General features: G+C 38.4%; 1 protein-coding gene across 1 annotated transcript; it reads left to right on the plus strand.

Moving 5' to 3' along the window:
• Window positions 1-82: 82 nt before the first annotated feature.
• azi2 (5-azacytidine induced 2) lies at window positions 83-12,918 on the plus strand. The gene is given in 9 exon segments (XM_044207053.1): window positions 83-230; window positions 2,332-2,585; window positions 3,323-3,439; window positions 4,362-4,461; window positions 5,285-5,418; window positions 5,788-5,852; window positions 7,424-7,548; window positions 10,623-10,700; window positions 10,703-12,918. Coding segments are annotated over 8 exon segments (1,203 nt in total). The 5' UTR covers window positions 83-230; window positions 2,332-2,366; the 3' UTR covers window positions 11,068-12,918.
• Window positions 12,919-13,249: the final 331 nt, after the last annotated feature.

Below are 13,249 nucleotides of genomic sequence, written 5' to 3' on the forward strand. Positions count from 1 at the left end.
CACGAGTAATGTTACACACTTCTACATGCACGGTCCGTTTATTTTGAAAGGACTTTAGCAATCAAGTGACTCCCGGAAGTTTTGGTTTCCTCAGCTGTCAGTTCTGACACGGTGCGAGTGTCCAGCCTCGTCTCTTTGTTTTTCTCCGAGAAACAGGTCTTCTTTTTTCAAGAATAAATGGTAATCCTGTTTAACCGACTGACACCTATTTGAGGACAGCATCTAACACGGTTAGTGAAAGTCGAGAGTGAAAAATAACGGACTGATTTTGCTTCACCTAGCCACAAGTAGCCAGAAGACGTTAGCTAAGCGCTAGCTAACTGTTACCATCATAACAGATCGATCATTTTAATCACCGTAGCTATTGATATGTATTTAATGTTTATCCATGTCATTGTCTACTTATTGTGTTATTCATTCTGAAACCTATTTTAGAGCTGCCTATGTGTTTTATCGGTTGTCAACAGAGATCACGGAAGCTAACACCATAACGTTAGCATCGTATACAAACGAGATTAATTGATTGTTTACATGCCTCTTTGAACGAAATAAGGTCTATTCATTGCTGTCGTTACCCTGTTAGCCGTTATCTCTCCTGTTTTATCGAGGGTAACTTAGTCTAACGAAATTACTTTGCTCTTCATATCATGTTTTGGATTCACGTTGACTTTCGTTTTGAGTACTTGCTGGGGTCACTTTCGATAGCATCCAATTTTTGAAGTCGTCTTTTAAAGTCAGCGGCTCTGCGTTTGTGTTTTTTTTTTTTTTTTGGTTTGCCTCCAGGGCATGGATCTAATAGCTTTTCCAGTTATTCTTCTGAAATTAATTTTTCTAAAAGCTTCGGCCTTCAGTGTTAAAAACTTGGCTCCTCAGTGTTTGCTGCATCATTGCATGCTGACATCATCAACTAGCGTTAGCTGCACTGCTTTCGAGATACTCTAAACAGAAAGGATCGAGGAAAGTGGGATTTAGATTAGTTTTAGACTATATCTGTTTCAGGTAGTTTGGCTGGAGTGCTTAAATTATTGCCAAGAGTGAACTGCATCACATCCCTATAACAACAGGCCTGTACGGAGGTCAGTGTGAGACCATTGTCTCCTCTGTACCTGTGCACAATCAAAGTTTACCTCGTGTATTCAACACTTTCACATACATGATTATAGGGCAAGCAGTCATGGAAACCATGCAAACCGTAGTGCACACAAATGTGCCAGTTATCACAAATAGCAAAACTGCAAATTTCTATTCACAGCAGCTATATAGATGTCACATGGGACTATTATAGATCTGACATTGTTTATAACACATATTTTTTGATTTTTAGGAATTGGACTGTTGAAATATAAGCCACAGGACTAAAGTTTGGTGGAGGTTGAGTCAACTTTGCACAAGGAAGATATCTGTGATTGTAAGGTTGGCCTGTTGATGGCGGCACTGAGCTCGTCCATTTGTGGCCTGATGCTGTTTGAGGCCTGTCTCTATTTGTACTCACACCTAGAATCACCTCTAGACTTTTTGCTAAACTCTTACATAAAGTAATGATGAAACAAAACAAACAAACATTTGAGCAGCACACAATTACATTAGGTCCTTTTAAAATTAGGGGACAACCTTAAAAAAGGTCTACAATTTGTAAATCCCATCAAATGTAAGCTGAAACTCTGCCTCATAGTCAGTTTTCTTTTGAATCCAGACTAAACAACATATATGAAGTGCTGTTGCTTACATTTTAAGCACTGTGCTTGACTTCATCTTTACATACCTTTACACTTAATTTAACACAGCCAAACAGGTTTGGTTTTCAAAATACTGCTACAACAAACCACTTTCCCCCAAGAGGTCATTAATTCACTTCACCTCTGGTAGCTCTGTCCTTGTGAAAATGTCTCATGCACACAGGAAGTGATGCTTTGTACATTTCCTGCAGCAGTGGTTTGTATGGAGGAAATAGAAAACCATCCCTTAGTAGGCATGCACTGAGAGGAGAGTGCTACCTACAGAAATTAAAAGTTTCATCAACTGAACAAAGTTACAGCACTGTGACACTGGTTGATTGCAGAATGATCTGTGGGATATGTAGTACAAAACATAAACTATCCCCTAACATGTCACAATAATGTGCAGAAACGTGTTACAAAGCTACTTAACAAGCCAATGAATTGTACACATAAGGCAATACAAATGCTTTATGATAGTAGGCGCTAACTTAAGTTGTCAAATCAAATGTTACTTCATTTAATTCGTCATTTTGTTGTCTTGGCTGTTACAAAAAAAACAACAACACAAAAAGATGTATTATTTTGAAAATGAAACTCTTCATGTAATCCCCAGGTCTTCTATCTGCTACAGAGTAGGCCTGTGCAGGCATGGAGCCCTTGGCAGTGGATGATGATATTTGCATCCTTAAACATGAGACGGCCTACACCGCTGCTGGCGAGAGTCCTGTATCGGTGTGTGCCGGCGATGAATCTGTTGCTTCCCACTTCGCCCTTGTTACGGCCTATGAGGATATCAAGAAGAGGCTGAGGGATACAGAGCGAGAGAATACCTTGCTCAGGAAGAGGGTTAAGCAGCTGGAGGATAAGGTACAGATGTTAACAAAGGGGTGATGGTGGGAGAGAGGCAAGGAGAAGATAGAAGAAAGAGATAATGGCTTGAGGAGAATGAAGTAAAAGAACATACTGCTTATCCAGATGGCTGAACAGCCGGAGAGCAAGGTGTAGAAAGGGTGTGCATGAATGTGCATGAAAACAGATTGTTTTCCATTTTCCAGAACATCACAATAATGGATAAACACAAAATGCTCAGAGAAAGTTTGGAAAAAGTCAGCAAATTCAACACCACACTGCAAAATACTTGCCTCTGGGAGAGTCTGCATGCCAGCATCATTAATATTGTTGGCTTATAGTCAAAGCTTTAAAACAATAAGAAATAAATCTGCACTGTCTAAAAACAGAGAGGAGGTCTGGAAAAGTATGGCATTGCCAAACAATGTGTTGGAGCACTACACTTGGGGGAGAAAGCTCCTGAAATTGGATTTAAAAAACAAAGGATCGAGCACAATACAGAGAGAGCTATTTAAACAGGAAGGGTCTTAATACAGATGGTAAGCTAAAGTGAGAATGCTGCACAAAATGTGGGCAGATGTACTTCTCTACAAGTGTTTCATCTCTTATCAGTTTTGGTTTTATCTGCTGCAGCATTTGGTCCATCATGATAGGATGTGGTGGGAAGAAAGTAACTTCCTTCCACAGATATATTTAAATGAAATGAAATTGATCTCTCTTCTCTTCTCTGTGTATTTTATCTATCACCACTGTAGCTCTTCAGGCCAGAGGCTCCTCCATCAGAGGGTCCCCAGTATGTGAATAAGGCCTTCAGTGCTTACCGAGGTATCTATATAGAGAAGGAGGACCTGCAGATGGAGCTTAACAAACTGGTGCGTTCACTGATTAATTTGAACTTTCCTCAAACTGACTAGAGCCTGGCACAAAAATCAAGTATGTTGCAAACCTGAAAACTCATGTATATTTTTAAGTCTAAGGAGAATAAATAGATTTTTTTAACTAATTCTTCTGCTGTAATTTTGATTCAAAACTTAAATAGAAACACCAAGCTTACGATGTCATCAGCACAGGTGCGCCGACATTACCTGGGACTTTGAGAGAGAGAGAGAGAGAGAGAGAGAGAGAGAGAGAGAGAGAGAGAGAGAGAGAGAGAGAGAGAGAGAGAGAGAGAGAGAGAGAGAGAGAGAGAGAGAGAGAGAGAGAGAGAGAGAGAGAGAGAGAGAGAAGGCAAAAATGTTTTTCAATGCCATCAAGCATTCAGTTCAAATCCTAATTCCAATTAGGACATGGCTCAAAATATTTAAATCAGTTATAGAATCGATTGCATTGTATGGCAGTGAGGTATGGGGCCCCTTACTACAAAATGATGGGGCAAAATGGAACAAAAATCCAGTTGAAAGTTCTGCAAAAGTATTCTCCGTGTACACAGAAAAACCCCAAACTCTGCATGTAGGGCTGAATTAGGCCAGTATCCTTTACTTCTAAGTATTCAAAAAAGATCTATCAAATTCTGGAGCCATATTAAAAAGAGTGACCGTGCCTGTTACCATTATATATATATATTAAACTAATTTTGTTGCTCACGCTATTTTTGTTAATTTCATTCCTTTCATTCATTGTCTATCATAATTATAATTGTGCTTTAGCAATACATGTCAAATGTCATGCCAATAAAGCCTATTGAACTGAAAAAAATGAAGTGAAATTGAGAGAGTTTGGTGCATTGGAATGAATGCTGACTTTCCCTTCATCTTCCCGCCCCTCTACCTCACGGTCCCTCTCTTTCTCTTTCAGAAAAAGGAGAAGAGTGAGAGTGAGAGGTTGCTGACGGAGCAGCTCCAGGCCAAAGAGTTGGAGCTGCTTCAACTGAGGACAGAGATGGAGACCAGCCAAGGTACAGGTAGAGCACACAGGGTTTCCTTCTACTCTGTATAACAGCTGAGCAGTACTTAAAACGCTGTATGAACAATGGAATTTATTTAATGCTAGTGTGTATTTGGAAATGACTTTTAGATTTGTATGATTTCCAGCAAAAAATCTTCTTACTAAAGTGAGATGATATGTTGAAATATTTTGAAAATGAGGTCCATGAGGCAAAGCCAATACTATTGTACTGTGTAAAATTTGAAGTACTACTACTACTCAAGTACTGTACTTCTATACAATCTTGAGGTACATTTTATACTGACTTATACTTCTATTACACTACATTTCAGAGGGAATTATTGTACTTACTAGTGACTTTTCAAATCAAGAGTTTTCATACAACCTGTGTGTAGCTGTCCATGTTTTTCTTTATACTTGTTCTAAAAGTTCTAAATAAAATAGTTAAAAAAAAAAAAAAGATTTTACATACAAATCCTGAGTATGATGGGTTTTTTTAATGCAGGACTTTTACTTGTAATGGAATATTTTTACATTGTTGTATTTCTGCTTTTAATTACATAGAGGATCTGAACACTTCTTCCACCACTGTTTAAAACTATATATTAGATTTACATATTAAAATAACAAATTAATTGTAATTACAATTCGTATACAGCAAAAGTCACTATCATTGAAGTGATAATCATAATGATCTGTCTTTTATACTGAATGGAAAACATCAAGACTTCACATTTTTACAAGCTCAATAGTTCTACAAAAATGTTTAAATTTAACATTTATTCAATTATCGACAATAACAATGTAACAGTTTTTTTATCATGTGTGTGCAGTGATGAAGAGCCTGAACAGCTCTCAGGACTACTGGCAGGTGGACAGGGTCACCACTGAGCTAAAGATCCACAAACTGCAGGAGGAGCTGGAGAGGGTGACACTGGAAAACAGTAGACTGCTGGAGAGAAGTGGGGTAAGTGAAGGTGGGGAGAAAGAGTTGAACAGCAAGGAGAGGATAATGGAAAAAGGAGGACTGAGAAAAGAAGGGGTAAGATAAGAGGGACTGCAGAGAGCAGAACTGAAACACAGCAGTCTCTTGGAGAGATGTAATGGAGAGAAGTGGGACTGAAAAAGAAGAGCAGGGGTGGATATGCTCTAACTTAAATGGTAGAAAAATTAATTGCTGAAGGACGAAAGAGAGCAATAAAGAGAAAGGGGAGTATGGGTTGAAGGAGAGCGGAGAGTCCTGGGTTATGTTAAAATACAAACACATGAAAATACTTAAAAAGAACTTCAGACACCACCTCCACTCTCTATTTTGCACAACTTAACTCTGTTTTAGGAGGAACCCCATGGCCTTAACGGACCAGACTTGGACCAGACCTTTGACGCAAAGTATAATGCAAGGTATAGTGTTTTATGAATTATGAATATTTTATAAGAGTGGCTGACAATTCAGTACCCAACCCTTATTTCTGTGACCAAAAATGGCCAAGCAAGTAAGCACTGTTGCAGCACCCTAATTTAGACTCCAGAGACGTTTAGTTTTTTTTTAATGCAGGAAGCTACAGAATTGAAATTATCTTTTTTTTTTTAAATAACCATGTCTGATTATATTTTTGTTTTCTGTGTTTAATTTTCTGACAAGACAGCTTGTGAATGCAATGCTTTCCATGTGCACTTAAACACAACACAGGGAAGACATTTTCCAATCTGTTTTCAACTGCAAATGCAACAAATATCATGACTGTACACATATCTTGAGTTACATCGCACCTAATGTTAAATTAATTAATCTGCTTCATAAAAAATAAGAATAAACATTTACCAACATTTAGCAGTGTATTCTGGCTAAAACACCTTTAAACATTTGTAAGAAAGTTTCAAGAAGTGACACGTGGAGCAAGTTTGGGACAAATAGCATGTGATAAACTACACTGGTTAGACAGGTGTATCGTTACACATGGGATGTGATGTCACTGTTATATCCTGCATGGTGTCTGCTGGTGTTGTAATTGTCCCCTTTAGCCACTAGAGGAGGGTGCTGCTTTACACATTTTAACTCATAACAGTCTATGATATGCAGATAACATCAGAAGTACCTGAACTTTATCAGCTAAACCCTCAACACTTAGAAATAGTTTAAATTTGCACTCCAGTGTTTTGATGTATACAAGGTCTGTAGCGCATGGAATCGCCTTCCACTTGCTTTTTCAGTGAGGGTAATCTCCTGTAATTCAGCATCTCCTCGCATTTCTTGAAGAAAATTCTATTTGTAGTGCATTACAATTGTTTCACGTGTCAGCAGTTTTCAGATGGTGTTAGTTTTTAGCAACACAAAAAGCTTAAGTGTTTCGTCAGTTTTTCTCCATGTTTTTTTTTTTTTTTGTTGTTTTTTTTTTTTTTTTGCTGTTTCAGGCAGGTGTTTGAATGCGTGTTGATGAGATTTTGCATCTTTACATAAGGTGTGGATAGGGCAGTTTGTAGGTGTTGCCTCATATAACAGTTTTTTTTGGGGGGGGGGGTTGTAATGCAGCTGATGCTGCTGAGTGGTTTGGCATTTAATCCATCAATACAGTGTGTCCTTTTTGTGTCAACAATGGCATCATTGTTAGTGTAGAGAAGTGTTTTTCCTTTGCAAGTCTCTGAAATATTACTAATAATATTAGTAATGTGAAGTTATGCTGTTAAGTGATGATGCTGTGAAACTCCTCTGTGGCTTTAAATCAGCAGTCAGTGACAGTGTTAAGAAATGGATACTTGCACAAAATGTCTTCCTTTTTGAGTAAGTACAATAACATCAAGGATATCTGAATGGTATTCCAGTGAAACTATGAGCTACAGTATGCCACACAGCTTATGATCTTTACCACATGAGATCCTGTCTGACAGTTGATGTTTCTAACAACACAGGCTGTCTAGAAAAGCAGAAATTCCTTAAACATAACGTTTAAATTAAACATTCTGTTCTTCTTTAGGGACAGGAGCATGCAGCAGACGTACAAGGCTTTGTGCTGCGAGGTCACTCGTCTCCATTCAGAGCTGAAGCACCAAACAGGCCTGATTAGGAAACTCAGGCCACTCATCAGTGAGACAAGACAAGGTGAGCACACACACACACACACACACACACACACACACACAAACATGTTGGCAGGCTCAGGGCTGTGCCATTGTTGGTGTATACAAATCATTAAATCTTTAATTTCTGTATTTGTGTCAGTCTATGTGATAAACCACCAACACCAGTATTTACATCATGGGGAGCATCCTGTATCCCCTATATTCCCTTATACAGTAGCAATTTCCCACCACTGAGATGCAGTGAGTGCAGCCTAATAATCTTTTTTCAGGTTCCTTATGTCTTCCAGACTAGTATAAAAACAAATGGCACTTCTGCTTTTATCTTGACGACCCAGGTAATTTTCTTTTGTTTTAAACATTTTCCTTTTGAATGTTTGTCCCATTTTATCCTATTTTATAACTTTTAATATGTTGTTTTTCATTTTTATATTTTTCTGATATATTAAAAAATATATTAACATTTGTAAACTTTGCACATATAAGTGTCATATTCAGGCCTGTGAAAGACAGTGACAAAAGATTATAGTAGATACCTGTAGACTGTAAACTGTATGATAAGCAGAGAGGGGGAACGATACATTATGAAGTTAAAAACTTAAAAGTGACACAGGAAGTGTTAGCATGTTTAACCAAACTGACATTTGAAAATGTGTCTTAATCTGAGTGTCAGGTAGTGTCAGATTTATGGTTTATGTGCACTTCAGTAGAGTGGCTGGAATTCAAACCTTGCTCCTCTACATAGGAACTAGTGTGGCTAACATCAAACGAAAAAAGGGGGTTACTACTGCCTTTCTTCAGTTAAGAGAAGGCTTTTTCTGAAGAAGTACTACTTACTGAGAAGATTTCTCCTGCTGCTCCTTGTTGCAATTTGTATAAGGGTGTGACAAGACTGTGGATATTATCTAGGTATTCAAACACTTTGATAAAGGACATAGTGAAATGGTCTGTCCCTCATCTCCACTCCCTCTGTGATGATGTATTCTACCCTAGGAGAGATTACCTCTGTTGTCGATTCCCTCTGAGTGTCAGAAGAGGAGACTAGGAGGTGAAAATTAGAACGAAATATGGCAAGAAAATAAATCTTGGCCTATTTATTCCACTGAATAAGAGGGTAATCCTGTAACTAAGATGAGACAGATGGAGAGAAATAAGGAAAGCAGTAGTGTCAAAGAAGGAGGGAGGGGAGTGAGCTGTGTATTTAATCAGTCATATTGTGCATCAGTATTCTTCTAATGTTCCTTCTTTGGAATCACTTTTATTCAAATCCTACACTCAGGAGACCCTCTGATGGAAGAGTAGCAGGGAGGGATGGATGGATAGATGATGTGTGGATGGAGAGAGGTAGGGAAAAAAGCGAGAGGAGATACTCATTTAAACTTGATCATTTGCTCAAGATGATGATTTGATAGCAAAGCAATGATGTGTGTGTGAGATTAGGACATCTGATTTGTGTATGGATATGCTTTGTATAGAAATACAATGTGGCTTAGTTTATGCCACACTTATTCTATACAAAGCATAAACCTCTATGCTTAATTTATGCATAGATGGTTTTATAAATATCTAAAATTATTATTATTATTTTGGATATTCACTGATTCACTGGTGATATTTACATGGTCGGAGGTTTTATTGTACAATATGTAGCCTGCTGCACGGTGTGAGGTTTTACCTGTTTTTACACTATTAGGCCTGTTACCTAGTCAGGGATCAAAAGGCTTTGTTGAACGCACCTTGGCATTTTTAAATCTCTTTAGAAACCTAAATTTAATCCATGTGTAAATAAGGACAGAAGAAAAGAGAAGATGGCTTCATTTATGCTGCCAGCTGGATTTTACAGACAAACATGATGTAGTTAAAAGAATAAATCACTTTTCACACATACTTCTCACCACCTTATACATAGAATGAAATTAAATTAATCTCATCTTCAGTCTTACCAAAATCACAATGTCCTCTTGCCCTCGAGTGTGTCACTTATTCTTTCTATGTCTCCTTATAATATAATGGAATATAATGGAAATATATAGCACTTGGTTTGTCAACAGACCTTGTTGTGAGCAGTTTCATGTAGGAATTATTTTCTTTCTATCAATAGTTCCTACATGAAACTACTCACAACAAGGTCTGTTGACAAGCCAAGTGCAGGTTTTCAAATGTATTTTTTGGCGCTTTAAGCACCACAAGCCGAGTGCCACATAGTCCCATTATATTAAAAAAAATGCAGACATCTCTACGGCCGATATCTCCAAAACTCTGCATCTCACACCAAAACAATCTAGATGGATAAATAGCACTACAGGTAAGAGGAAAAATATGTATTTTTGATTTTGGGGTGAACTGTCCCTTTAAGTGAAAGCTGCAAAGTAAATGTTGAGTGATATCCACTTCTGACATATAGCTGTTAATAATGCAAATATAAATCTACTAAATTCAGCAGTTAATGCCAATTATCAGCTCTTTAGACGTAAAGAAGAAATTGCTTTAAATTATCCTTCAGTATTTTGCACCCATAATATTTTGTGCTCTGTTAATGTGTCTACAGTTGCAGTATAAGTGCACTCAAATGGAATTGTATGCCAAATATAATAAATCTTACTTCACTGAGTAAGGTATTGAAAAGCCAAATAAGCTCTTCTCAGCCATACAAGAAAATAAAATATAGTATAAAGCTAATAAAAAATACACATTTGAATCAGGCAATATGTGATCAAAGAATAAGTAAAAAGAACCAAGAATCTGACTGAGCACCCAGTATCAGCTTTTGGCAATGGACAGGTTTCAATACTCCTGATGGGTTGTGTGGTTTCTCCTTGCCCTCAGTTAAAGCTATGTCACCATGTCCCCATATCATAACAATGAAATTAATGACTGAAATATTATCATTACCAATAGGAAGGATAGTCAAAATATTGTGTAAAAATATATTTCTTGGAAACAAAATATTGATACTGATGCTGCAGTTACCACTATTTGTGTTGACAATGTGTGCGGTCAGGCTCTCACCTGATATAAACATTTTTGCTTTCAACTTTCAATTTTTGTGCCTTTTCTTTCCTCCTCCTATCCTCCCACCGATCTCTCTTTCTCTAGCTGCCTCAACAGTTCCAATCCAGTGTCTGGACGATGTGGAAAAAAACAACCACCACGCAGTTCCTCGGGCATCAGTGCCTCGCCCCCTAGTGCCCCCCCACTCCCCTCATGTTCCGGCCGCCCCTGCCCCCCTGTCGGCGGGCCGTCAGGCACCCTGCTGCCAGACAGTCTGAGGGAGGACTGCTGGTACAATGGGCCCTGGTCCACCCAGAGCTGTTCAGGAGAGGGTCTGGTTGGCAATGACACCTGCTCTGTCGCCCTGCCCCCACCTCCCCTGAACCAAGCCTCCCTGGATGACAGCTCGCGGTCCTTCCCCAGCCCCCCCAAACCCAGTGATGCCATGTTCTGGGAGGGACATTCCAACGCTGCATCCAACTCCTCATCCTCAATTGGAAACTGCAGTCCCAGGAGCCCTCCCAATGCAGAGTGGGACAAGCCCTATTGAGAGGAACTTCGATGAGAGAATAGATGATTTAATAGAGTGTGTAATTGGATGGAAAATAAACGAATGGATGAATGAATGGACTCTCCAACCCTGCCACATAGCTACCACCTAACCTGCCTTAAGTTGATAAGACCACTCCTCTGGGCTGTACTGAACCTGCTAGTTGTGGGAACTAATTGAGGCCAGAGGAGGCCTTTTCGAGGTAAAGACTCTGTAAACTCATTAATCTGTCATCTCTGCACACCGCATCGGTGAACATATCTGACTTCGCAGAGGAAAAGTTGATGAGAGACCCTCAGCAGAATAAATAGTTTGTGTATGTGTCTTTGTATGCACATGCATAAGTGTGCGCAAGCATGCATACAAGCAGTTTTATTTCTGCGTGCATATACACACATCAGAGTGTGCCTGTGTGTGCAGATCTGTGTGTAGGCATCTTTCGCCTGCCTGTATCTGTATCTTGTCATAATAAACCTAATAGGGCTCAAAGGGCCTCTTTCTCCATTCACTGTGGCCAGTGATCACTGGGGCCACAGCATAATACTAGAATTTGTAAAACTATACTCCCTCCAATGCAAGTCTTTTTACATTTGATCGCTGTAAAATATACAAGGTATGTAGACCTATGTATGTCTCTTAATCATGTGAAGGAGATGTCAAGGTATGAGGACTTGGTGTGATTGTTTTTGTACTGTGATGGACAGACATACAGTAACTGTAGGATAATCACAGATTTTTGTTCCAAATTTGAACAGCTACCAAATGAAAGCTTTGACATCTTTTTTTTTTTATGTGATGAGTTTTAATTTTCATTAAAGTCAATATCAAAGTAGGCTGTCAATTTGACTATGCTTACCAAATCATTTTTGAGAATGCAGTTACAGTATTTGGATTTTTGAGGATATTGCATAATGAGTAGAAAATAATTATTTTAATCTCAAAATGTATTGCTTTCAGAAATTAAACACTCCACGCTCACTGGCACCAGAAAGTGTTCAACTGTTTCGCAGAAATTCCACAACTCAAGCAAGCCTCCTTAAACCTGCCTGTTATCACATATTCAGTTCTCGCAGAACTACTGTGAGACATTCTCTGCTGTGTTTTTCTTTTCTCAGTTGCAAAGGGACATGTAGATGTAAGGATGTGCATTGTTGGATGTTTTTCTGTAGAATCTTTCATTTGAAGGACTCATGGAATAGGCTTCATACTCTCCCCTGTATTTGAAACCCTGATTAAGATGGAAACCTGATGAGGTTTGTGGAGATTTTGAATTACAGAAAATGTACCTAAACTCTGTACTGCGCTGATGTTAATCTATGATAAATCTGTTCTGCAGTATGACAAAAGTTGTTGTATGAAGTGGGAAGTTTCTCTTTGATTTCTCTTTTTAAGAGTCAGATGAGTATAAACAACTGATGGTTGTACAAAAGAAAACACATGAGTAGATAATATCTACAGAGGGAAGAATGTGCATATCTGTATAAATGTATATGGTGGGCTTCAGTTCTCTGCCAAATGCAGTTTTGCACTCCATAGGGTTTTTTTTTTCTCCCCCACCCCCAAGACTTCTGATGTGTATAAGAGCTGTCTGCAATGGTGGCAAGACGATAAATCCATTAACCTGAAGGCCCATGGTTGTTGAAAATACTTTTTGTTTTTCCATTTTCTTCAGTCTGTTTCATAACTGTGGTCTTGTTAATTTTTAAGAAATGTTATTTTACAGCAGTAGTTTCATACTTCTGTAAACGATTTGCAAACCAAAATGCAATGTACAGTAGATATGGATTATATTTTAGATTTACTGCACTTCAGACTGTTTGTAAATATGATCAATTAAACAAAGGAAAGGCCTGTGTGAGGTTGCTCTTTGCCTCTAGTCATATTTTTAGCAATGAGGTTCTGTGGTTCAATTTAATGAAACTAGACTTGACATATCAGGCTACTTTACAGTTGCAAACCAGGATTGACTTTTTGTTTGGCTTCCTGTCCTCAGACATATTTATTTTACACTTAATATCTCTGCAACAGAACAGCAGTTCCTACAGCCTCTATACTACTGCTGACACACTCAATTTATCAACTAGCTGATTTTCAGATTTTAAGAAAATTTTAACAATCAACTAATGGTTTTGAATCATGTATCCAAACTATGCCAAACTTTTCTGGTTTCCGGATTCTCAGT

The sequence above is a fragment of the Siniperca chuatsi genome, linkage group LG9, assembly GCF_020085105.1.
Source record: "Siniperca chuatsi isolate FFG_IHB_CAS linkage group LG9, ASM2008510v1, whole genome shotgun sequence".
In the NCBI taxonomy this organism is placed as follows: Eukaryota; Metazoa; Chordata; class Actinopteri; order Centrarchiformes; family Sinipercidae; genus Siniperca; species Siniperca chuatsi.